Source organism: Oncorhynchus kisutch, linkage group LG8, assembly GCF_002021735.2.
Source record: "Oncorhynchus kisutch isolate 150728-3 linkage group LG8, Okis_V2, whole genome shotgun sequence".
Taxonomy (NCBI): domain Eukaryota; kingdom Metazoa; phylum Chordata; class Actinopteri; order Salmoniformes; family Salmonidae; genus Oncorhynchus; species Oncorhynchus kisutch.
The window spans coordinates 71825637-71852313 of record NC_034181.2 but is presented as its reverse complement, the minus strand read 5'-3'; the positions used below and the strand labels follow the sequence as shown (position 1 = coordinate 71852313).

The window sequence follows — 26677 nt, the reverse complement described above, 5'->3', positions numbered from 1 at the left end:
CAGTTATCCTCCTCCACTGTCACTGTCTGGGACAGCCTAGAGCCAGACCCTGATGTACAGCTGAGAGAGAGATGGAGGGAGGGAGAGAGAGAGAGTAGTGGACAGACACAAAGAGACGAGAGAGGAAAATGGAGAGAGGAAGAGAGAGAGCGAGTTGGAGAGATTACTACAATAGGTCCTTAGATTGAGTGTGTGAGTCTAAAACACAAACATGTCTGTGTGATTCAGTGTATTTAGGTCTTTGTATCACTAGTCAAGTGGTTTGTGCATGGGTCAGTGTTTTGTCTGAACAGTGGAGTGGAACACGCTGTGTGTCAGTGCTCCATTGTTTACCCACTGTGTCAGAGAGTGGGGTCTGACCAGAGTGTTATTGTCCCAGTGGATTACCACTTTGTCAATACTGATGAATGTGAAATGTGAAACCGGTGTAAGTGCATGGGATGGGAGGGAGGCAGGCAGACTTACTGGCAGGAGCTGGCCAGGCGGCACAGCCCACAGGCAGGCTTCCTTATCAGGTACATGGGCCAGCCATACGCTGCCAGGGCAAACAGCATGTAGTAACACACCTCCTTGTACATGCCCATCTCCGTCTGAGGGACACACACACAATGTTAAAAATACATCCAAAACAGAGACAGAGGCTACACCGCTGCCTTAGAGGTTCAATATAAATCCACAAACACACACTCACCGAGTTCTTAAGGTCCAGGTATTTGGTGTTGCGAGTTACAGGCATTCCTGATAAGAAGGCTAAAATGTCATTGTTGGCCTGAGGGAGAAAAACAACACAATTTCACACATTGGAATATACAGTACTAGTAAGACCATGTCAAGCATAAACACACACAGGCCCTCCAACTCTGTTAGCATTTTACCTATCCCCCCATCCCTCTCTCTTTCTCTCTCCACCTTGGTCCCCATCCCCTGTTACCTGGTCCAGGATGGCACCTCTGTTAGACCTCTGTCTCTGGCGAAGCAGCACCAGGCCAGCTATGATGTCACTAGGCACAATGTCCAGATCTCTGAAGAACTCTGCAAACAGACTGGCCACCTCGGAATACGCATCCTAACAGGAGAGGAGAGATAGAGGTTGAACCATGAATAACCACAAGAACAGATCCTAACCACAACCATTGCTTCTCACTGAATAGATTGTATCATACAGGACGTTGGGTGATGGATAGAGGAACAATAATTATATTTCCCTCACAGACTGTGTGTCCTGGGCTCGGGTGCAGCACATGAAGAACTTCAGTCTCCTGCTCCAGCTACTGGCTTGGCCCTCCTCTAGCCGGTGTCTGAGGAAGGGAGGCACAGCAGGATGGTTACCTTAGTGTGCTGTGCTGGGTGTGGACAGAGTAGGGCAGAGAGGGTAGTAGAGTGTAGGGCAGACGGTAGTAGTGTGTAGGGAAGAGGGTACCAACCTGAGGGTGCAGGTGGTATACTCTGTAGAGATGGTAGTGTGTAGGGCAGAGGGTACCAACCTGAGGGTTTAGAGATGGTAGTGTGTAGGGCAGATCGTACCAACCTAAGGGTGTACAGACGGTAGTATGCAGGGAAGAGGGTACCAACCTGAGGGTGTAGGTGGTGAGGTTGCGTTGGCGTCGCCGGGTGGCTTTCAGTTTGACAAAGGTGCGTCCCGTGGGGTCAAAGGTACACATGAGGGTGAAGCACACGCTGAAAATCACCAGCCAATTGCACACTACAATCCCTGGGGGAGACAGGGAGGAGAAAGGATAGTTTTGATATAACGAACCACGCAAATGTGTAAGAAAAGCTAAACATGCCCATGGGCATTTCTACTCCATTACTTTGTTTTACAAGTCCGTCCTTGTTCTCTTTGAAGATTACTCTGGTCTACAACATGCTTACTCCATTGATTGCTGCTTCCTCGTACTACTTCTCGAACTCACCCAAAGCAAGGTTCTTGGCAGTGACATCAGAGCACGGTTGGTAGTATTGGAAAAGCCAGGCGATCCCCACCACTGCATATACCAACTCCACCAACAAGATGGCTGAAAGAGAAAGCAGGGAGGAAGAGAGAGAAGTGAAACACAGGGAAACAACATTACTCAATATTGTGAAATTAGACAGGATATTCTGAGAACAGGTTGAGTATACAGTGCCTTAGGGAAGTAAAAACTAAAAACAAATGCATAAAAAAAATGAAAAACGAAATACCTTATTTACAGTTGAAGTCAGAAGTTTACATACACTTAGGTTGGAGTCATTAAAACTTGTTTTTCCACCACTCCACAAATGTCTTGTTAATAACAAACTATAGTTTCGGCAAGTTGGTTAGGACATCTACTTTGTGCATGACAAGTAATTGAATTTTTTTTTGTTTACAGACAGATTATTTCACTTATAATTCGCTGTATCACAATTCCAGTGGGTCAGAAGTTTACATGACTGTGCCTTTAAACAGCCGGGAAAATTCCCGAAAATTATGTCATGGCTTTAGAAGCTTCTGATAGGCTAATTGACATCATTTGAGTCAATTGGAAGTGTACCTGTGGATGTATTTCAAGGCCTACCTTCAAACTCAGTGCCTCTTTGCTTGACATCATGGGAAAATCAAAAGAAATGAGCCAAGACCTATGAAACTAAATTATAGACCACCACAGGTCTGGTTCATCCTTGGGAGCAATTTCCAAACACCTGAAGGTATCACGTTCATCTGTACAAACAATAGTACGCAAGTATAAACACCATGGGACCACGCAGTCATCATACCGCTCTGGAAGGAGACGTTCTGTCTCCTAGAAATGAACGTACTTTGGTTTGAAAGGTACAAATCAATCACAGAACAACAGCAAAGGACCCTGTGAAGATGCTGGAGGAAACAGGTACAAAAGTATCTATATCCACAGTAAAACAAGTCCTATATTGAAAAACGGGGAGGCTTGCAAACCGAAGAACACCATCCCAACAGTGAAGCACGGGAGAGGCAGCATCATGTTGTGGGGGTGCTTTGCTACAGGAAGGACTGGTGCACTTCACAAAATAGATGGCATCATGATGGAGGAAAATTATGAGGATATATTGAAGCAACATCTCAAGATATCAGTCAGGAAGTTAAAGCTTGGTCGCAAATGGGTCTTCCAAATGGACAATGACCCCATGCATACTTCCAAAGTTGAGGCAAAATGGCTTAAGGACAACAAAGTCAAGGTATTTGAGTGGCCATCAGAAAGCCCTGACCTCAACCCTATAGAAAATGTGTGGGCAGAACTGAAAAAGCGTGTGCGAGCAAGGAGGCCTACAAACCTGACTCAGTTACACCAGCTCTGTCAGGAGCTCATTTTCCCATGATGTCAAGCAAAGAGGCACTGAGCACTGAGTTTGAAGGTAGGCCTTGAAATACATACATTGGTACAGCTCCAATTGACTCAAATGATGTCAATTAGCCTATCAGAAGCTTCTAAAGCCATGACATAATTTTCTGGAATTTTCCAAGCTGTTTAAAGGCAGTCAACTTAGTGTATGTAAACTTCTGACCCACTGGAATTGTGATAAAGTGAATTTTAAGTTAAATAATCTGTCTGTAAACAATTTATGGAAATATTACTTGGGTCATGCACAAAGTAGATGTCCTAACCGACTTGTTAAAAAACTATAGTTATGGCAAGACATTTGTGGAGTGGTTGAAAAACTAGTTTTAATGACTCCAAACTAAGTGTATGCAAACTTCCGACTTCAACTGTATATAGTGTGTCTGTGATAACATGCGGGTGTGTCTTACCTAGTCGTATGTAGATTACATATTGCACAGCTTCTCTGGGCTGTGTGTAGAGGATGCTGCCTCTCATACTCAGCCATATGATGGCGCTCTCACAGATCAGGCAGCTGACCAAGATGCCCAGGTACCCCCGGCCATGGTCCACCAGGGTGACCGAGCAGGACTGATCCGAGCCATAGGGCAGGCCGAACAGAACCACAGACAGAACCACCAGCCTTGCAGGGGAGGGGGAGAGAGGGGCATGGTCACACAGATGACACACCTATGGATCAGACAACATTTTTGGGGGGGGGGAGTAAGTATTCCATCTCATATACAGCTTCATACTTTTAGCTTGGTGTGGGGACTCCTGACCAAAGACAGACACAGGAACATACACTCACAGAGAAAAACATCCAAACGCAGTACTCACCAGATGCAGTGCAGTAGAAAGAGGAAGAGGGCGGGCAGCACTAGGTCATCACTGCCAACTGACCAGCGCCGCCGGAACATCACCATACCAGGCATCACTGCCCTGTGAGCGAGAGAGGAAGAAAACAGCAAGTTATGACACAAATCTTTACAACCTTGAACAAAATAACGCTTAAAATAGTGGTTAAACACACACCCTTGGCTTTAATAAATCCTGCCCACAGTACCCAGCATCGCTGCCCTCTGAGAAAGCAAGAGGAAGAGAGGACGAGAAATAAAAACAGTGTCCACATCATGGTGTGATCAAAGGCCAGACCCTCTTTCCCCACTGACCAGCTTTCATAATAGCCAAGACTTCCTCAAAGCTCTGCAGCATCAGTCAGACTATAGCAGAACTATCAGTACGCTCGGTTTCTCCTCACAATGAAACTCTCCAGATGGAAAGAGAGGTGAAATGGAAATATGGAGGGAGAGAGAGTGTAAGAGGGGGGAGGGAGGGAGACAGTGAGGTAAAGGCTAAAATAGTTTGTGGACAACGTGGACCAGGTAATGAGTGCGGGTGTGAGAGAGGACTTGTTTTGATGGGTCTGTTCGTTACCATATGCTCTGGCAACGTGAACACCGCTTTCATTCTTCCCTTCCCTTTATCCAAAAGGGCAGTCGAAAACAAGTCAAGTGCCTTAGGCCTAAATTGAACTGAAGTAAAAGAGCGGGAGAGCGTGAGGGATCTGGAGATGTGGCTAGCCTTAGCCTATAGTGGTATACCATTAGCATATTTTGTCAAAACAGAAGCAAAGCCCACTGTCACAAAACACATGGGTAGCAGATGGTTAAAACCGTGTAAGGAACGCCTAGTGTGACAGTGTGCCAAGTTTGTGACTCTCATTTTATAGAGAACTTAACTAAAGGGTGGGGGCAGGGATTCTAAAACTGGAGAAAGTCAGCAACTACATATTCCATGATTTTCAAGACAACTATGTCTAGTGTATGCTTCAATAAAGGCTGGGTAAAACAGTGTGACAGGTCTATGGTCTCACTACAGATTAGGACAACATTACTGCTCTGCCACATGGCTTCCTGTGGGTGTGACTCACATTATAGAGAAGATGGAAGGAGGAGGGGAACGAGAGAAGAGGGAAAAAAAGGAATAAGAGAGTAAACCCCTTGTCATTTAGGCCAAAACAAAATTAGACTAATGAAATATAGCAGGTCCCACAATGCAGGAGGCCTCTCCTCCACCACTTGAGACAGTGACGTCATCACTCCAAACCTGACCCTCCTCTCCTCCAGGCCGTGTGTTATAGCCTAGATACAGGTTGCAGTCCCCATGGGGATCTTACCAGTGGAACACACTACCACTTTAATTGGAAAGGCTATAGTAATAGGATCAGTGAAGCAGCACACTCTCCCATACCAATAAGCCCATGTGTTTTTATTGAATCTGATTAGGCCTAGATTTAGAAATGTCTGGGACAGGTATTGATGGAGGAGATGGCTCCCAGGTGGCGCAGCGGTCTAAGGCACTGCATGTCAGTGCTAGAGGTGTCACTTCAGACACCCTGATTCGAATCCAGGCTGTATCACAACCGGATGTGATTGGGAGTCCCATAGGTCCCATTGGGAGTCCCAGCGTCGTCTGGGTTTTGCAGGTGTAGGCCGTCATTGTAAATAAGAATTTGTTCTTAACTGACATGCCTCGTTAAATAAAGGTTCAATAAAGATAAAATACAATTGTAGGGAGAAGCAGTTTCTGTTCTCAAACCCCTAACAGTCCCTTTGTCTTTCAGAAAGTATAATAGGTTACATATTAACATTTGTGCCTTCAGCTTGCCTTTTAGGGCAATGGCTTCCAGGACCTCTAACAAAGAGAGTATGGATTTAATGGCAGCCGTAGAGTAAACAGTTTCCTTTTCCAACTGGTAGGCTATTCTCGGAACCAGAAATATAACTGTATGACATTCAACATAAATCCACAATACCCAGGTCATAGAAACTGTATGGAATACAGCCATGCAGTATAATTCATTTGGGATAAATTCCTTTGATGATAAACAAGCTGATCCATACTCCTTGGTTTGGCTGTACTCCATTCACACTCATACTCCATTCGCGCTCATACAGACAACACCCAGCTCATCTCACAGTAATATCCACCTCCCCAGAGCCAACCCAAGCAGAGTTTCGCTGTCCAACCGGCCAGTCAGGACTGTGTCGTCTGCTGAAATGTTTTTTTTCTACTGTAGCTTCAAAACAAGGAGATTTATCATACTCATTGGTGCATGTCTTAAACCCACAGGCCATCGCATGCGCTTAGCATAGGGCATCCATCACCCTAGAGTAGAGGCCCTGGGCATGTGAGAGGTGGGTCGCGAGTTATGAGAATACATCTATAAATCACACACTATTTCTTCATAATTTGGCTCACGGAAGTACAGTCCATTTCTCATTTGGGTCCTGTGCTGAAAAAGATTAGGAACCCCTACCCTAGAGATGTGCAAAAGACTATGGGTAAACATTTAGCAAATGCACTTAGATCGGTAGAACTGGGGTTCATTTGAATTGGAAAACTTTTTCAAAGGGTTTTCTTTTGTGGTGTAACATGAAGAAAGAATTTAGAAATATTGTAGGGATATAATTTCATTCAACAGACTCAGCATCAACAACATTGCAGGAAAGCTAAGTGATACTAAGAGACTCGGTGAGACTAAGAGATCAGGCAATAGTAAGAGACTTCCAGGTCATAAAAACCTCAAAGAAGAACATTTAAGGAATGTGGATGGCACCTTCAGCTTGGAAATGCAGAGACGATATTCAGCTGTTAGAAATGTCCCCAAACCAGTTGAAGAGAGAACATACAGTACCAGTCAAAGGTTTGGACACACCTTCTCATTCAAGGGTTCTTTATTTGTACTATTTTCTACATTGTAGAGTAATAGTGAAGACATCAAAACTATGACATAACACAAGGAATCATGTAGTAACCCAAAAAGTGTTAAATAAATCAAGATATATTTGAGATTCTTCGAAGTAGCCACCCTTTACCTTGATGACAGCTTTGCACACTCTTGGCATCATCTCAACCAGCTTCGTGAGGTAGTCACTTAGAATGCATTTCAATTAACAGGTGTGCCTTGTTAAGTTAATTTGTGGAATTTCTTTCCTTCTTAATGTGTTTGAGCCAATCAGTTAGGTAGGGGTGGTATACAGAAGATAGTCCTATTTGGTAAAAGACCAAGTCCATATTACGGCAAGAAAAGCTCAAATAAGCAAAGCGAAACGATATTCCATTACATTTCTTTATTGTATCCCTTGGGGGAAATGTAGTATTGCACATGGGGTTTCAGGACACTCTCTGCTAGACAGTTCTCTCCATTATGTCAACTGTGAGTCATAGAATCTCTCACTACTACAATATATTCTAATCTGTGAATCCAACTAACATGTGTTTTGTGGAATGTGTGTATGACAAGTCCCTGCATGTGAGAAATGTTTTGTTCCCCACACAGCACACTCAGAGAGGAACCTCTTCAGTGTAGTGCTTTGTCTGTCCAGTGACATCACTCAAAAACCTTTCCTGTATTAAAATGACCTAGTGGCCTCATGGTTGGAATGTTAACATTTTCATATACTTTTGAACAGAAATATATATAGAAATATATTTCTGTTCAAAGGTTTGGGGTCACTTAGAAATGTTCTTGTTTTTGAAAGAAAAGCACATTTTCCCCCATTAAAATAACATCAAATTGATCAGAAATACAGTGTATACATGGTTAATGTTGTAAATGACTATTGTAGCTGGAAACGGCTGATTTTCAATGGAATATCTACATACTGTAGGCATAGAGAAACCCCTTATCAGCAACCATCACATCCAATGGCACGTTGTGTTAGCTAATCCTATTCTGAATCATCCAAATGCTCTCTAGCAAACTTCAGACGGGCCTGGACATGTACTGGCTAAAGCAGGGGGACACGTCTGGCACTGCAGGATTTGAGTCCCTGGCGGCATAGTGTGTTACTGATGGTAGGCTTTGTTACTTTGGTCCCAGCTCTCAGCAGGTCATTCACTAGGTCCCCCCGTGTGGTTCTGGGATTTTTGCACACCGTTCTTATGATCATTTTGACCTCACGGGGTGAGATCTTGCGTGGAGCCCCAGATCGAGGGAGATTATCAATGGTCTTGCTCCCACAGTTGATTTCTTCAAACCAAGCTGCTTACCTATTGCAGATTCAGTCTTCCCAGCCTGGTGCAGGTCTACAATTTTGTTTCTGGTGTCCTTTGACAGCTCTTTGGTCTTGGCCATAGTAGAGTTTGGAGTGTGTCTGTTTGAGGTTGTGGACAGGTGTCTTTTATACTGATAACAAGTTCAAACAGGTGCCATTAATACAGGTAACGAGTGGAGGACAGAGGAGCCTCTTAAAGAAGAAGTTACACGTCTGTGAGAGCCAGAAATCTTGCTTGTTTGTAGGTGACCAAATACTTATTTTCCACCATAATTTGCAAATAAATTCATTAAAAATCCTACAATGTGATTTTCTGGATTTTTTTTCTCATTTTGTCTGTCATAGTTGAAGTGTACCTATGATGAAAATTACAGGCCTCATCTTTTTAAGTGTGAGAACTTGCACAATTGGTGGCTGACTAAATACTTTTTTGCCCCACTGTATGGGTCTCTAATATGGTCATACATTGGGCAGGAGGTTAGGAAAGGTAGCTCAGTTTCCACCTCATTTTGTGGGCAGTGTGCACATAGTCGGTCTTCTCTTGAGAGCCAGGTCTGCCTACGGTGGCCTTTCTCAATAGCAAGGCTATGCTCACTGAGTCTGTACATAGTCAAAGCTTTCCTTAAGTTTGGGTCAGTCACAGTGGTCAGGTATTTTGCCATTGTGTACTCTCCGTTTAGGGCCAAATAGCATTCTAGTTAGCGCTGTTTTTTTGTTAATTCTTTCCAATGTGTCAAATAATTATCTTTTTGTTTTCTCATGATTTGGTTGTGTCTAATTTTGTTGCTGTCCTGGGGCTCTGTTGGGTGTGTTTTGCTTAGGTCCATCTCTCTGTAGGTGATGGATTTGTTATGAAAGGTTTGGGAATAGCTTCCTTTAAGGTGGTTGAAGAATTTAATGGCTCTTTTCTGGATTTTGATAATTAGCAGGTATTGGCATAATTATGCTCTGCATACATTATTTGGTGTTCTACGTTGTACACAGAGGATAATTTTTGCCGGATTCTGCATGCAGAGTCTCGATTTGGTGTTTTTCCCATTTAGTGAATTCTTGGTCAGTGAGCGGACCCCATACCTCACAAACATAGAGGGAAATGGGTTCTATATATTTTATAATTTCATTGAGGATACCATCAACACCACAGGCCTTTTTTGGTTGGAGGGTTTGTATTTTGTCCTGTAGTTCATTGAAAGAAATTGGAGAATCAAGTGGGTTCTGGTAGTCTTTAATAGTTATGTATATGTTATTTGCTGTTTGTTCTTTGTTCTTTGTTAGAGCCAAAAAGATTGGAGAAGTGGTTTACCTACATATCTCTATTTTGGATAGATAGTTCTTTGTCGTTTGTTTAGTGTTTTCCAATTTTCCCAGAAGTGGTTAGTCTATGAATTCTTCAATTACATTAAGCCGATTTCTGATGTGCTGTTCCTTCTATTTCCGTAGAGTATTTCTGTATTGTTTTAGTGATTCACCATAGTGAAGGCGTAGACTCAGGCTTTCCGGGTCTCTACGTTTTTGGTTGGACAAGTTTCTCAATTTCTTTCTTAGGTTTTTGCATTCTTCATCAAACCATGTCATTGCGGTTCATTTTCTTCAGTTTTCTATTTGAGATTTTTAGATTTGATAGGGAAGCTGAGAGGTCAGCATTTCTTAATATTATTCAAATCCTTTGGCTTTGATGCCTCATGCTTGAGCATTGCTCTGTTCAAGTAGACTGATTTTGCTGTGGTCTGATAGGGGTGTCAGTTGGCTGACTGAACGCTCTGAGAGACTCTGAGTTGAGGTCAGTGACAAAGTAGTCTACAGTACTACTGCCAAGAGATGAGCTATAGGTGTACCTATCATAGGAGTCCCCTCTAAGCCTACCATTGACTATGTACTGGACATAGCCAACAAAAACTGGTCACAACTCCTGCTGGTTATGTTGTCAGTTGTGCCTAGGGGGGCATAAGGGGGAGGGAATGCTGTCACCTCCAGGCAGGTGTTTGTTCCCCTGTGTGCGGAGGGTGTCAGGTTCTTGTCCGGTTCTGGCATTTAGGTCCCTGGTCTTGGAAATGATTGATTTCCCCCTCCAGGATGGAGAAGCTGTCTTCATTAAAGTATGGGGATTCTAGTGGGGGAGGGGCATAGGTAGTAGAGGTTGACCGATTATGATTTTTCAACGCTGATACTGATTATTGGAGGACCAAAAATGCCGATACCGATTAAAATCGGACAATTTTTTATTTTATTTGTAATAATGACAATTACAAAAATACTGAATGAACATTTATTTTAACTTAATATAATACATCAATAAAATCAATTTAGCCTCAAATAAATAATGAAACGTTCAATTTGGTTTAAATAATGCAAAAACAAAAAGTGTTGGAGAAGAAAGTAAAAGTGCAATATGTGCTAACGTTTCAGTTCCTTACTCAGAACATGAGAACATATGAAAGCTGGTGGTTCCTTTTAACATGAGTCTTCAATATTCCCAGGTAAGAAGTTTTAGGTTGTAGTTATTATAGGACTATTTCGCTCTATACCATTTGTATTTCATATACCTCTGACTATTGGATGTTCTTATAGGCACTTTAGTATTGCCAGTGTAACAGTATAGCTTCCGTCCCTCTCCTCGTCCGTAACTGGGCTCGAACCAGGAACACATCGACAACAGCCACCCTCGAAGCATCGTTACCCATCGCTCCACAAAAGCCGCGGCCCTTGCAGAGCAAGGGGAACAACTACTTCAAGGTCTCAGAGCGAGTGACGTCACCGATTGAAACACTATTATGGCGCACTCCGCTAACTAGCTAGCCATTTCACATCGGTTACACCAGCCTAATCTCGGGAGTTGATAGGCTTGAAGTCAAACAGCTCAATGCTTGAAGCAAGTGCTGTTTGAATGAATGCTTACGAGCCTGCTCATAACACAGAAAATCGAGACTTAGGTCATTAATATGGTCAAATCCGGAAACTATCATTTCGAAAACAAAACGTTTATTCTTTCAGTGAAATATGGAACCGTTCTGTATTTTATCTAACGGGTGGCATCCCTAAGTCTAAATATTGCTGTTACATTGTACAACCTTCAATGTTATGTCATAATTATGTACAATTCTGTCAAATTAATTACTGTCTTTGTTAGGAATAAATGATCTTCACACAGTTCGCAACGAGCCAGGCGGCCCAAACTGCTGCATATTCCCTGACTGCTTGCACGGAACGCAAGAGAAGTGACAATTTCCCTAGTTAAAAGAAATTCATGTTCGCAGGCAATTTTAACTAAATATGCAGGTTTAAAAATATATACTTGTGTATTGATTTTAAAGAAAGGCATGGATGTTTATGGTTAGGTACACATTGGTGTAACAACAGTTCTTTTTTCGCGAATGCGCTTGTTAAATCGCCACCCGTTTGGCGAAGTAGGCTATGATTCGATGAGAAATTAACAGGCCCCGCATCGATTATACGCAATGCAGGACAAGCTAGATAAACTAGTAATATCATCAACCATGTGTAGTTAACTAGTGTTTATGTTAAGATTGATAGTTTTTTTTATAAAGATAAGTTTAATGCTAGCAAGCAACTTACCTTGGCTTCTTGTTGCACTAGCGTAACAGGTAGTCAGCCAAGCCACGCAGGCTCCTCGTCAAATCAAATCAAATTTTATTTGTCACATACACATGGTTAGCAGATGTTAATGCGAGTGTAGCGAAATGCTTGTGCTTCTAGTTCCGACAATGCAGTAATAACGAACAAGTAATCTAACTAACAATTCCCCCCCCCCCCCCCAAAAAAAACATACAAAAAATAAATAATATATATACAAATATTTAAAAAAAAATACTGTCTTATACACAGTGTAAGGGGATAAGGAATATGTACATAAGGATATATGAATGAGTGATGGTACAGAGCAGCATAGGCAAGATACAGTAGATGATATCGAGTACAGTATAACATATGAGATGAGTATGTAAACAAAGTGGCATAGTTAAAGTGGCTAGTGATACATGTATTACATAAGGATGCAGTCGATGATATAGAGTCCAGTATATACGTATGCATATGAGATGAATAATGTAGGGTAAGTAACATTATATAAGGTAGCATTGTTTAAAGTGGCTAGTGATATATTTACATCATTTCCCATCAATTCCCATTATTAAAGTGGCTGGAGTTGAGTCAGTGTCATTGACAGTGTGTTGGCAGCAGCCACTCAATGTTAGTGGTGGCTGTTTAACAGTCTGATGGTCTTGAGATAGAAGCTGTTTTTCAGTCTCTCGGTCCCAGCTTTGATGCACCTGTACTGACCTCGCCTTCTGGATGACAGCGGGGTGAACAGGCAGTGGCTCGGGTGGTTGATGTCCTTGATGATCTTTATGGCCTTCCTGTAGCATCGGGTGGTGTAGGTGTCCTGGAGGGCAGGTAGTTTGCCCCCGGTGATGCGTTGTGCAGACCTCACTACCCTCTGGAGAGCCTTAAGGTTGAGGGCGGTGCAGTTGCCATACCAGGCGGTGATACAGCCCGCCAGGATGCTCTCGATTGTGCATCTGTAGAAGTTTGTGAGTGCTTTTGGTGACAAGCCGAATTTCTTCAGCCTCCTGAGGTTGAAGAGGCGCTGCTGCGCCTTCTTCACGATGCTGTCTGTGTGAGTGGACCAATTCAGTTTGTCTGTGATGTGTATGCCAAGGAACTTAAAACTTGCTACCCTCTCCACTACTGTTCCATCGATGTGGATAGGGGGGTGTTCCCTCTGCTGTTTCCTGAAGTCCACAATCATCTCCTTAGTTTTGTTGACGTTGAGTGTGAGGTTACTTTCCTGACACCACACTCCGAGGGCCCTCACCTCCTCCCTGTAGGCCGTCTCGTCGTTGTTGGTAATCAAGCCTACCTGCCGAGCTGTAGTCGATGAACAGCATTCTCACATAGGTATTCCTCTTGTCCAGATGGGTTAGGGCAGTGTGCAGTGTGGTTGAGATTGCATCGTCTGTGGACCTATTTGGACGGTAAGCAAATTGGAGTGGGTCTAGGGTGTCAGGTAGGGTGGAGGTGATATGGTCCTTGACTAGTCTCTCAAAGCACTTCATGATGACGGATGTGAGTGCTACGGGGCGGTAGTCGTTTAGCTCAGTTACCTTAGCTTTCTTGGGAACAGGAACAATGGTGGCCCTCATGAAGCATGTGGGAACAGCAGACTGGTATAGGGATTGATTGAATATGTCCGTAAACACACCGGCCAGCTGGTCTGCGCATGCTCTGAGGGCGCGGCTGGGGATGCCGTCTGGGCCTGCAGCCTTGCGAGGGTTAACACGTTTAAATGTCTTACTCACCTCGGCTGCAGTGAAGGAGAGACCGCATGTTTTCGTTGCAGGCAGTGTCAGTGGCACAGTATTGTCCTCAAAGCGGGCAAAAAAGTTATTTAGTCTGCCTGGGAGCAAGACATCCTGGTCCGTGACTGGGCTGGATTTCTTCCTGTAGTCCGTGATTGACTGTAGACCCTGCCACATGCCTCTTGTGTCTGAGCCGTTGAATTGAGATTCTACTTTGTCTCTGTACTGGCGCTTAGCTTGTTTGATAGCCTTGCGGAGGGAATAGCTGCACTGTTTGTATTCGGTCATGTTACCAGACACCTTGCCCTGATTAAAAGCAGTGGTTCGCGCTTTCAGTTTCACACGAATGCTGCCATCAATCCACGGTTTCTGGTTAGGGAATGTTTTAATCGTTGCTATGGGAACGACATCTTCAACGCACGTTCTAATGAACTCGCACACCGAATCAGCGTATTCGTCAATGTTGTTATCTGACGCAATACGAAACATCTCCCAGTCCACGTGATGGAAGCAGTCTTGGAGTGTGGAGTCAGCTTGGTCGGACCAGCGTTGGACAGACCTCAGCGTGGGAGCTTCTTGTTTTAGTTTCTGTCTGTAGGCAGGGATCAACAAAATGGAGTCGTGGTCAGCTTTTCTGAAAGGGGGGCGGGGCAGGGCCTTATATGCGTCGCGGAAGTTAGAGTAACAATGATCCAAGGTCTTTCCACCCCTGGTTGTGCAATCGATATGCTGATAAAATTTAGGGAGTCTTGTTTTCAGATTAGCCTTGTTAAAATCCCCAGCTACAATGAATGCAGCCTCCGGATAAATTGTTTCCAGTTTGCAGAGAGTTAAATAAAGTTCGTTCAGAGCCATCGATGTGTCTGCTTGGGGGGGGATATATACGGCTGTGATTATAATCGAAGAGAATTCTCTTGGCAGATAATGCGGTCTACATTTGATTGTGAGGAATTCTAAATCAGGTGAACAGAAGGATTTGAGTTCCTGTATGTTTCTTTCATCACACCATGTCACGTTGGCCATAAGGCATACGCCCCCACCCCTCTTCTTACCAGAAAGATGTTTGTTTCTGTCGGCGCGATGCGTGGAGAAACCCGTTGGCTGCACCACTTCGGATAGCGTCTCTCCGGTGAGCCATGTTTCCGTGAAGCAGAGAACGTTACAGTTTCTGATGTCCCTCTGGAATGCTACCCTTGCTCGGATTTCATCAACCTTGTTGTCAAGAGACTGGACATTGGCAAGAAGAATGCTAGGGAGCGGTGCACGGTGTGCCCGTCTCCGGAGTCTGACCAGAAGACCGCCTCGTTTCCCTCTCTTTCGGAGTCGTTTTTTTGGGTCGCTGCATAGGATCTGCTCCGTTGTACTGTTTGTAAGGCAGAACACAGGATCCGCGTCGCGAAAAACATATTCTTGGTCGTACTGATGGTGAGTTGACGCTGATCTTATATTCAGTAGTTCTTCTCGACTGTATGTAATGAAACCTAAGATGACCTGGGGTACTAATGTAAGAAATAACACGTAAAAAAACAAAAAACTGCATAGTTTCCTATGGAGTGCAATGTAAGGCAGGTGGAGCGTTGGACTAGTAACCGGAAGGTTGCAAGATCGAATCCCCGAGCTGAATTCTTTCTTTGGCCGCCTCTCCTTCCAGTTCTCTGCTGCCAATGACTGGAACGAACTACAAAAATCTCTGAAACTGGAAACACTTATCTCCCTCACTAGCTTTAAGCACCAACTGTCAGAGCAGCTCACATATTACTGCACCTGTACATAGCCCACCTAATATATTTCCCTACTGTATTTATTTTATTAATTTATTTTGCTCCTTTGCACCCCATTATCTTTATTTCTACTTTGCACATTCTTCCACTGCAAATCTACCATTCCAGTGTTTTACTTGCTATATTGTATTTACTTTGCCACCATGGCCTTTTTTTTGCCTTTACCTCCCTTATCTCACCTCATTTGCTCACATCGTATATAGACTTGTTTATACTGTATGTATGTTTGTATACTGTATGTTTGTTTTACTCCATGTGTAACTCTGTGTCGTTGTATGTGTCGAACTGCTTTGCTTTATCTTGACTAGGTCGCAATTGTAAATGAGAAAGTGTTCTCAACTTGCCTACCTGGTTAAATAAAGGTGAAAAAACTAATAATAATATGCCATTGGCTTGGGCTAGTGTACGCCCGCTCACGAACTGGGCGTATGTGTGACTTCCATGTTGAGGCCCTCTTTGCGGAGGTGGGGTGCATGGGGTGGGCAGGAGGTCTGATCTGAAGGGGATCTGAGGGGACCTAAACTCATCAGTCTATTCTTGTTCTGAGAAATGAAGGCTATTCCATGCAAAAAACAGAAGATCTCGTACAACGTTGTGTACTACTCCCTTCACAGAACAGCACAAACTAGCCCTAACCAGAATAGAAAGAGGAGTGGGAGGCCCCGGTGCACAACTGAGCAAGAGGACAATTACATTAGAGTGTCTAGTTTGAGAAAGTCCTCAACTGGCAGCTTCATTAAATAGTACCCGCAAAAAAAAAATCTCAATGTCAACTGTGAAGAGGCGATTCCGGGATGCTGGCCTTCTAAGCAGAGTTGCAAAGAAAAAGCCATATTACAGACTGGCCAATAAAAAGAAAAAGATGGGGAAGAGAACACAGGCACTGGACAGAGGAACTCTGCCTAGAAGGCCAGCATCCCGGAGTTGCCTCTTCACTGTTGACGTTGAGACTGGTGTTTTGCAGGTACTATTTAATGAAGCTTCTAGTTGAGGACTTGCGAGGCGTCTGTTTCTCAAACTAGGCACTAATGTCTAACTGCGGCAGTCTCCACGTGCCATTTGCATCAGGTCAAGTGTAAGTGGGTCACACAGTGATGCTTCGCATTTCAGTTTTGTGAGCAAACATTCTCGCCCTCTCATAAAAGGACATCATTGCAAACACAAACAACCCAGTTAATCACACCCCTTACTGTCATAAAGCTCTAAATTGTGGTATTTGTAAAGATTTCCTTCAGGTGAGGTTAGCAAAAGGCTGATCTCATATAGGCTAGGCCTACTATTAAATCAAACATAACTGAGAAAATTCATTTTCTAAAAGTTTGGTAACAACAGGTTAACTTCTTATCAAATTGAATGAGGTATTTTGTAAACCTCCTGCCTATCACCCTAGGTGGCCTTTTACCTGATAGAAAATCTCATCATAGTAGAGTAATTGAGGCTATGACCCACACCCACCCACTCCAAACCATCAGCACTATCTTGGACCCACATTTCATTTCACAGCCATTTGAGGCCTGATGAATTTGAGGGGGTAGGATAGAGGGAGGTATACTGGTAAGTTATTTGATGTGTGATTAGTAGATTAAATGCATTCCAATTATCAATGCTTCAGCCTCTCTGTCGGTATGGTTGGTTGACATTCTTTGACACTTAATCTGAAAGCTAGCTGTCACCTCATCGCAATGCCTTTGGAGGTGACTGTGTATACAGTGAGATCTGGAATTATTAGATCCATTGATAAAGATGAGCAAAACATTTTTATAAAATAATACTGAGCTATATTGGTTGCCCCAAAAATACAAATACAATTGTGTGCCCTAAAAATAAACATTTTCAGAGAAAGAGATTTTGTTGAACCAGTAATAGAAATAAATCTCTAAAAGGGCTCAAAAGTATTGGATCCCCTGGTTTTCAAAACTCCAGCACCCTCCAAGGATAACGAAATTTAGCCTTTTTCTAAAATGTTTTAGAAATTGGAGAACACATTGGGATGCATCATAGACCATTCCTCCATACAGAATCCTTCCAGATCCTCAATATCATTAATCTACGCTTATGGACTTCTGTGGGCTTGGGGTCATTGTCTTGCTGGAAGATTCACTTGCGGCCAGGTTTCAGCCTCCTGGCAGAGGTAATCAGGTTTTTGGCTAAAATGCCCTGGTACTTTGTAAAGTTCTTGATGTCATTGACCTTATGCAGCACCCATGGAGTTTGCTAAACGGCATTGGCACTTGGATTGAAACCAGTGCTATGGGTCATTTCCATGTACAGTCACAGCCAAAAGTTGAGAATGACACAAATGTTAATTTTCACAAAGTCTGCTGCCTCAGAAATTGACTTTACCCCAGTCCTCAGCAGTCCAATCCCTGTACCTTTTGCATAATATCAGTCTGTCCCTGATGTTTGTCCTGGAGAGAAGTGGCTTCTTTGCTGCCCTTCTTGACACCAGGCCATCCTCCAAAAGTCTTCGCCTCACTGTGCGTACAGATGCACTCAAACCTGCCTGAGCAAGCTCTGTACTGGTGGTGCCCCGATCCCGCAGCTGAATCAACTTTAGGAGACGGTCCTGGCGCTTGCCGGACTTTCTTGGGCGCCCTGAAGCCTTCTTCAACAATTGAACCGCTCACCTTCTTGATGATCCGATAAATGGGTGATTTAGGTGCAATCTTACTGGCAGCAATATCCTTGCCTGTGAAGCCCTTTTTGTGCAAAACAATCATGACGGCACGTGTTTCCTTGCAGGTAACCATGGTTGACAGCGGAAGAACAATGATTCCAAGCACCACGCTCCTTTTGAAGCTTCCAGTCTGTTATTCGAACTCAATCAGCGTGACAGAGTGATCTCCAGCCTTGTCCTCGTCAACACTCACACCTGTGCTAATGAGAGAGTCACTAACATGTCAGCTGGTCCTTTTGTGGCAGGGCTGAAATGCAGTGGAAATGTTTTTTGGGGTATTCAGTTCATTTGCATGGCAAAGAGGGACTTTGCAATTAATTGCAATTCATCTGATCACTCTTCATAACATTCTGGAGTATAAGCAAATTGCCATCATACAAACTGAAGCAGAAAACTTATTGAAAATGTATATTTGTGTCATTCTCAAACCTTTTGGCCACGACTGTAAAATGACCCATGTGCACCAACATGTTAAGTTCAAAGGAGCATGTCAAATTGGGTGTCAAATAAAAGCTACGAGTCTATTTATCTTTGAGAAATTAAGGAATATTTACACCTGTTTAGTTTAAGTTTATCCTAAAAAAAAAGAATAAGCAAAGGCTTTGATTTCTTGTCAAATATATGAAAAATTAGTCTTAGAAAAATCTTAAAAGGGTATCAGAAAAACATCAAAACACAATAATGTTGAAGACCCCTGCCAACTGATATCAACACACATTTATACTGAAAAAAAATATAAACGCATGTGCTGGTCCCATGTTTCATGAGCTGAAATAAAAGATCCCAGAAATGTTCCATACAATGCATATGCAGAAAATACCTAATTCTGTAAAATAAGCTGATGGGTCTTTGATGACACTCAGGAGGCAGTGTTCTCCAATTTCATAAAACATTTGAGAAAAAGGCTTGGTGTGTATCGTTTTCCTCACAATGGGTATAGTGAAAGAGGATCCAAACATTTCCCCCCCCCCATCTTTTTAATTTATTTTTAATTACTTGTTACACAAAATCTAATTCTCTGAGCAATTGTATTAATATAATATATATATATATATATTTTTTTTTTTATTTTATTACATACAATATAGCAACATATACAATATAGCTCAGTATTTGTATTCTTTATACAGTCTCTTTTGCTCAGCTTTATTAAGAGATTCAATAATTACAGACCCCACTGTACATACACAAACATTGTGATTAAATATTGTGTGCATTGCTGTTTTTGTGGCCCGTGAACTAGCTGGTTCCATTCCTTCTGCCTCAAGCATGGTACAGTATAGCACTGAAGTCATGGTTAAGCAGAATAATAGAAAATCAAGGAACATTCTGTGCTGACTTTTATTGTTACACTTTCAAGTTATGTAGAGGGAAACACTGACATTGAACAAGTTATGTAGAGGGAAACACTGACATTGAACAAGTTATGTAGAGGGAAACACTGACATTGAACAAGTTATGTAGAGGGAAACACTGACATTGAACAAGTTATGTAGAGGGAAACACTGACATTGAACAAGTTATGTAGAGGGAAACACTGACATTGAACAAGTTATGTAGAGGGAAACACTGACATTGAACAAGTTATGTAGAGGGAAACACTGACATTGAACAAGTTATGTAGAGGGAAACACTGACATTGAACAACTTTAATAATACCTTTGATCCAATTCCTCTAATAAATCTTGAAATACAGTAATCCAATTTCTTCTCATAAAACAGGGAGAAACCACACGGTTCTATGTGACATGGGAAGGCTCTATTTTCTCTGTCCAGACTCAAAGACATCAAAATAAAGAGTCGCACACTCCATATATAAACTACCAGTAATTTATTGGGTAAATCACCAACGTTTCAGCATCCAAAACATTGATGATTGGCACAGTGATGTCGAAATGGTGACTTCCCCAATAAATTACTGGGAGTTTATATATGGAATGTGTGACTATTTTTTATAGCTTATTTTCCATTAGTCAGCACCTCTACATAAAATAATGTTCTCTGGGTGTGCGCCAGCTCATGTTTTTTATCAGACTCAAAAGACATGAGACTTCACTGCACATAATGCATAATGAGTACACACAAACAGGTGGGCTACAAAATCTGAACTTCATATTTACACACATACATCCAAATGCATATACTTTCACACAAAGTCACAGAATAGAGTGTGGAGGGAGGAGAGGTGAAAGGGATTGAGTGGGCAGGAGTGTGAGCGAAAGACAGAGAAAGAGGCAGAGGGAGAGTGGGAGTGAGTGGCACATGGCTTTCAGTCTAAAAAAAGGAAAGAGCGGCATGAAGCCAAAACCTGGAATAGCTAGATAAAGAATGGGGAGGGGGGGGGGAGAGGATAGGAGAGAAAATGTAGGTTTCTTCACTGTTGAAATGGTGCAAACGCATGACACTGCTTTCGCGGTCACAAACCTCTTCTAAAATATGAATAGTGAATGAGCGTGTGGGTAGAGTGAGAAGGGGGGGGGGCAGGAAGATGAGAAGGAGAGACAGTAAAAGAGGGAGAGATAGGCTAGAGATTTCCCGTTAAAGGTAGGCTGGATGGTGCATGGAAGAGGATGTCGTAATAAAAGACAGGTGAAGGAGGAAGATGGAGGAGTAGGTCTACTAGGAGATACGGAGGAGGAGGAGAGCGTGTGACGAGTATATAGGAACTCACAAGAGAAAGAGAGAGAGAAGCTCTGTGTATAGTGTGACACTGACCCAGGCAGACAGAGAGAGTGCTGCACATGGAGGCTGGAGCAGACGGGTACAGGGCTGGGAGCCGAGAGACAGAGGGAGGGATAGTACCGCTCTGCCAGCCTGGGTTAACATCCCACTGTGGACTCTCTCAATAATGTCCCAATCTCTCCCCTATTCATGCCAAACACCTCACCAATACACTTCACACTGCACCCCTAATATCCTCCTCAGTCTTCACACCACAAGGCTGAGCTCGCAAAATACACAACGCACTGAGAGTTTCCCCCCTATGCTTCCACAAACACCTGTGTCCTCTCACCACCACACACTAGAACAAATACAGTATGTGGCATTCAGTCAGGTCCATAATTATTGCCACCCTTGATACAGATGAGGAAAAAAGACTGATCCCTCCCAATGTGTTCTCCCCAATGTGTTCTCCTATCTCATAAAACATTTTAACAAAAAGGCTCAGTGCTGTTATTCTTGCAAGGTGAGATATTGAAAACAGGGGTGGCAATAATTTTGACCATCTTTTTAAGAAAAAATTAATACTTGTTAAACTAAATGTATTTCTCTGAATGTATGTATTTTCTCTTTCTCATTAGGACCAAATTTTTTATCCTAATGTATGACCATATGTGACTTGATAAGCTCCTAATAAACTGTATCTGTAATTGATTTAGCTAGTCAATCATTTACAGTCCAAACATGCCATGACCATCACAGTACTCCAGATAAAACCTCTCACTCTTTGAATACAAAAACCGTCAATGACACACATTATGTGGTTTGGCACATTGATGCTGTCAAAAAAAAGCACCCTATTCCCTTTATAGTACACTACCTTTGACTAGGGTCCGTAGGGCTCTATAGAGAATATGGTGCCATTTCAGACACACTTTATGAAAGACACAACCGTCAGAAGAGGAGAGGAGGAGTGGAGAGGTACTCTGTGGGGGTTGGGGAGTCAGCAGGGAGGGAGTAAGTGGAAGCAGGTGTAAACAAAACAGACAGTATTCCGTTGTACTGTGGCTAGGAACCTCTTAGCCCCTACTGTAGATCTAATGGATTATTAGGCTTTTAAATGGTTGTGTTTGTCAAACAGGGACACCAGGTTTCTGAGAAAAGACGTTTCATTTATAATATGGCCATACCACCAGTGTGATCTTTCCCATATTAGATTCAATCTGAAAGCATGATAGAAGTTGTATCTTTTATGTTGGAGAATTCTGTGTAAATTGTTGTCATGAAGTCAGGAATGTGACACTTGTTTGTTGTGATGGGAATTATTGGCTAGGGAGTAGTTGCTGTGAAATGACCAAAGCAAAAGCACCTCTAATGGAAACAGATCTGTGCGTGTGCAACATGAATGTACATCTCACACACCACACATACACACTCCAGTCTCAACTCAGGTATTGAAATCAAGCTTGTTCCATAAACGATGGGGGAGGTTGAGAAGGAAAAAGTGAGTAAAACCTGTCCTCTTCTCACATGCGCTAAAAGAAAAGATCCTAGACATTTGTCATATGCACAAAAAGCTTATTTCAGGTAGGTCCCCTATAGGTCCCGCCCCATTTCGTTCCGGTTGCTTCCGTTTAAGAAACGTTTTGCAACAGAATTGGCATAATGAATATGCCGCTGGGTAAAACTGAGTCTGAATGTGAGATTACTACAGGGATTTAAACCTACTTTAGGGGGCAAACCGGTCTCAAATCCACTGAACGTGACCGTAATCCATGTACACTGCATCTCTCTGCCCATTGGCTTTTGTTCTCTAGTATTACACAACAGTCATAACAACTCTCTCCAAGTAGTAACAACTTTCAGAACATCACTTAGATCACTTTTACCCTACTGCAAACAGATCATGCTTGATACACAGACATACACCTGTGATACAAGCTCACATGATCCACTTGTCCATGTTCGAGCCTTCATGAAAACATGCAGAGCACCTAGGGAAGATATTTTGGCACTCATGGAAATAAAGTGATTGTGACTGGGCATTCTATTGGTATGACATGCATTTCTCTCTGTAGGCCCAGCTATGAGGCTGATAAAAGGCTCAGTCTTCACACATTGAACTACATGTTCTTTATCCAGTCTCTCTCTGCCTGCTGCATGCCTGCACATGAGCATCATAGTCTGCCCTGTCCTGAAGGGTTATTGAGTGGAATGCAACACTGGACATTCTGCAGAAAGACTCCACAATGATGGAATAATAAAGAAGTAAAGACATGGTCGAGAAAAGGTTTGAAAACATCTAGCCTAATCTTCGAGGTTTGCTGTGGGTTGACCCTTCCTTAAATCAATAATGGACGGTCAATAATTGTTGGGCCATATAACCGAAAGTCCGGATTTGCCTAATCTCGGCTATCACTTCCTTATCACCAAGGTAGGTAAAGGGGGTATTAGTAATATTGCTACCCCAGTTGATATTTAGTAAAGGCTCTTGTCTAAATAGATAAGAAATCCAAGCCGTTACTGTAGGACACCCCTCCCCATCCCATTACATTGATCCGCCGTTGGGCTTCTTTCTCACCTGTATTGTGACGATACCTTGCCAAGACCCACTGCATCGGTTCTGTTCGTTCTCCCATCCTACGCTTGTCCACCTCGAGCTCACCTCAACGCGGACCTCGACCAGTGCTCTGCCAGGGATAAACCCTGTAAAATACCGCAGCGACAATATTGCGCTGAACCGTGGCTGGCAGAACACACACGTACCTCCCTATGAATCCAGCCACTGTACTTCAAGTGAAAGGTTCCACAGGAATCCGGGCCAGGCAATCGGATAAGATTCGCAGCTGGATCATACCGTAACCTAGAGTCAAAACCGTGCAGACATGCGCTCCATTTACTCTGCCTTGGTGTTCAAGGTCTTGATTATTTGATCAATTGCAACACGTCGTCGATATGTAGGATATCCGCTGCCCGATGTCTCTTCACGCCATGTAGGAGTGCCGGGAGGTTCATCCATACAATGTTTCTCACTGACATACAGTGAAGTTGAATAAATAAATCGCTACACAATGTTTGTATATTGTGTGTATCATATGTGACAACCAACCGGACAACTCCCGATCACAATCGGGCTACTGGAGTAGCGGGTCCCGATAAATTGGTTGTTGTAATACCAGCCGTCAGACCAATTTTTACCCCTGAAAAGATACGTCGTTTCTATTCCCATTCCATATTCCGCAGCTGCGGATCAAAAACCGAATCACCACTGCGCCATTTACGTAGGAACTTTACGTCATCCATCACCCTACAATAGAGCCAGTTGAATTTGCGTCGTTCTCGCAGGCTTCGGCGATTGTAGGCACTGTACAAATCACTGGCATACTGTAAAATGCACGACTGGTGGTTTGTGAATATCGAGGAATCTCCAACTATAGAGTTTGGGCGTGGACTCACGTCATTTCCTGACTTTATTAAATAGGTGTGCCCTGCGCTCGGACTGGCTCTAAATGCAAAACATGGGTTGATCACAATTTCTTTTAAACATCAGCAAAACAAATACTATTACAGGCACATAATTAGCCAAATGCATTTGCCATAAATATGCAAACACTATTAGTCTACACAACTTGGGAAGGCTACCCTACAGCCATCAGTCTGCTGCGACTCCAAGAGCTTTGGGTCATCTGTCCAAGGCAGACATCACCCAAAAATAGAAATAAGCTGTCTGAAATATTGATTCTTAGTAATGTTGACACTGCTGACAATAGTCCTACTTGATATCCCAAATGGATACTGATTTTCAGAGTACGTTTTGTTGTATATAACACATCAGCCCATCTTACAGTATAGGCTACAAGGCACAGGCACATAGGCACAAAACCTGACTGTCGGCATTGGCATTGACATTTATTTGATTATTGACTGAGCCCTGCTGGCCATGCTTGTTAATGTCATACATTACTGCTGTGTGTTTTAGGAATGCAGAAATGTTGCTGTAGGCATCTGCCAGGATGTTCCTCCTACTATAAGTCATCCTGCTATATCCTGCTTCTTCCCATATATTAGTATTATTAGTACATGGAGGTTACCACCTTAATGCATTACTACAGTGGTGAGAAAAGCTTCAAATGTTATAATTGAATTGTCAAAAACAAGACAAAAGCAGCCAGGGCCAGAAAACATCTAATGGCGAGTTAGAATATTTTATTCATTATTTTTTAAATCTCATATGTAATTGATGGGTGGATACAAATAATCATACTGGAATGGTAGGTAGGTATCCTAGGTATCCTAGCGGTTAAGCGTGTTGGGCCAATAACTAAAAGCTGGTTTGAATCCCAGAGCAGACTAGATGAAAAATCTGTTGATGTGACCTTGAGCAAAGCAGTTAGCCCTAATTGCTCCTGTAAGTCACTCTGGATAAGAGTGTCTGCTAAATGACAAAAATGACAACGTAGGCATACAGTAGTATTTGACTGAACTAGGGCTGTATTATTTGAGTGATGTCATCCCCTTAGCATCACAGGGAGATATTTTATTTAGATACAGTGATGCAAGAAAGTACTCAACTGAAGCCATGTACTGAACACACTTGAGATACAATTTGAAACACACAAACAACAAGCATATTTGCCCCTTTACAAATGTGACAGTGACTCAGAAACACACACATTTTGAGGCAGCATGATGACACACATTGGGTATGCAAATCTTTGACTTGTATTATATATTTATACAGTATATACAATTTAATCACTATTGCTATAATTATTATAGTAGTCTTCTACAAGAATTTCACAAGAATTTATTTAAAAAAATACTTCCTAAGCTCTAGGGCTAGGCAGAGAGAGATACAGTAAATTGCCCCAAGACACAATTCAGTCTAAAGATATGGACACCCCCACTATTTGCAGCCCAGATGGTACATCCCAGTCCTTCTCCTTCACCTCCCTCTGTTTTCACTGTGCCCTCCATCTCTTTACTTACTCTCGCTCTGTCTTGAGGACATTATTGATTTCCTTCTGACAGTCTTTGAGCAGCAATTCCATTTCTCCATCCTTCCGGCCATTGTTACAGAGCTGTTGGAGAGAAGAACAGAATAGCCTGAGGGTATGTACTCCCAGATTTCTACCTTCATGCAATTTCAGTATTTTGGTCTATGGGATTATCACGGCCTGTGCAGCTCCTATCTTCATATCCTGTGCCAGCATCGAGCATCCTCAGATACATCCATTATAGTATCTCTCTGTTTTTTCTTTAATTCGTCTCTCTCTTTCTTATTTTCCTGCCTTTGGATAATTCTGTATCCCCACTATGTTATTACTCTCTCCTCTCCTTATTCCTGTCTGCTTTCCTCCATCTTGACCTCCATTAACAGTACACACTGTATGACTCATGCCATTTTAGAGATAGACAGGGAGAAATAAATAAATATACAGAGACAATATTTATTGCATGCTGAGACTGGATTAACACTTGTGTCAGACCATGTGGGGAGTGCAGAAGACATGCATGCACCTATGTGCCTCTGTCAAATGGGCTCTTTTTTTAGCAGCTGCAGCAGCATGATTACTCTGTCTGTTACAAAACGTGCAGTTAACTTTCCCATGAGATTGCTCTTGACAGGATGTTGGACTTAAAGTGTTGTTTCCACCCACTGGAAGTTTGCTCTACAAATGTAATAAACAAACCAGATAATGTATATAGCAGGGACAATATGGTTCTGTTTGTCCTCTTGTCTGTGAAGGTCACATGATGGCCCTACTGACATGAGGCTTTTACTTCATTCTGCAGTGAATAAGGAGGTGTATAATACTTCCTGTGTATGTTGATGCTCCTTGTCAGTATAATAACACCAGGGGAC

The 26677-nt window shown here is 42.7% G+C and overlaps 1 protein-coding gene across 8 annotated transcripts in view; it reads right to left on the bottom strand.

The window, feature by feature from the left end:
- The window catches only part of LOC116374880 (sn1-specific diacylglycerol lipase alpha), a 52258-nt gene extending 28018 nt beyond the window's left edge, over window positions 1-24240 (bottom strand). For 2 of the 8 annotated variants that reach the window (XM_031831103.1, XM_031831108.1), the window contains exons 1-11: window positions 23393-24240; window positions 4155-4256; window positions 3746-3957; window positions 1914-2015; window positions 1573-1711; window positions 1425-1484; window positions 1211-1298; window positions 932-1066; window positions 692-769; window positions 466-590; window positions 1-60 (exon numbers count right to left, since the gene is read on the bottom strand). The exon at window positions 1-60 is cut by the window's left edge and continues 91 nt beyond it. In XM_031831103.1, the coding sequence (XP_031686963.1) occupies window positions 1-60; window positions 466-590; window positions 692-769; window positions 932-1066; window positions 1211-1298; window positions 1425-1484; window positions 1573-1711; window positions 1914-2015; window positions 3746-3957; window positions 4155-4249 (1094 nt within the window). In that variant the 5' untranslated portion in view covers window positions 4250-4256; window positions 23393-24240. Of the gene's footprint in view, window positions 61-465; window positions 591-691; window positions 770-931; window positions 1067-1210; window positions 1299-1424; window positions 1485-1572; window positions 1712-1913; window positions 2016-3745; window positions 3958-4154; window positions 4257-4349; window positions 4475-7195; window positions 7249-23392 lie in introns of those variants that run through there. The other 6 variants (XM_031831107.1, XM_031831109.1, XM_031831106.1 and 3 more) reach the window with 5 other exon arrangements.
- Window positions 24241-26677: the final 2437 nt, after the last annotated feature.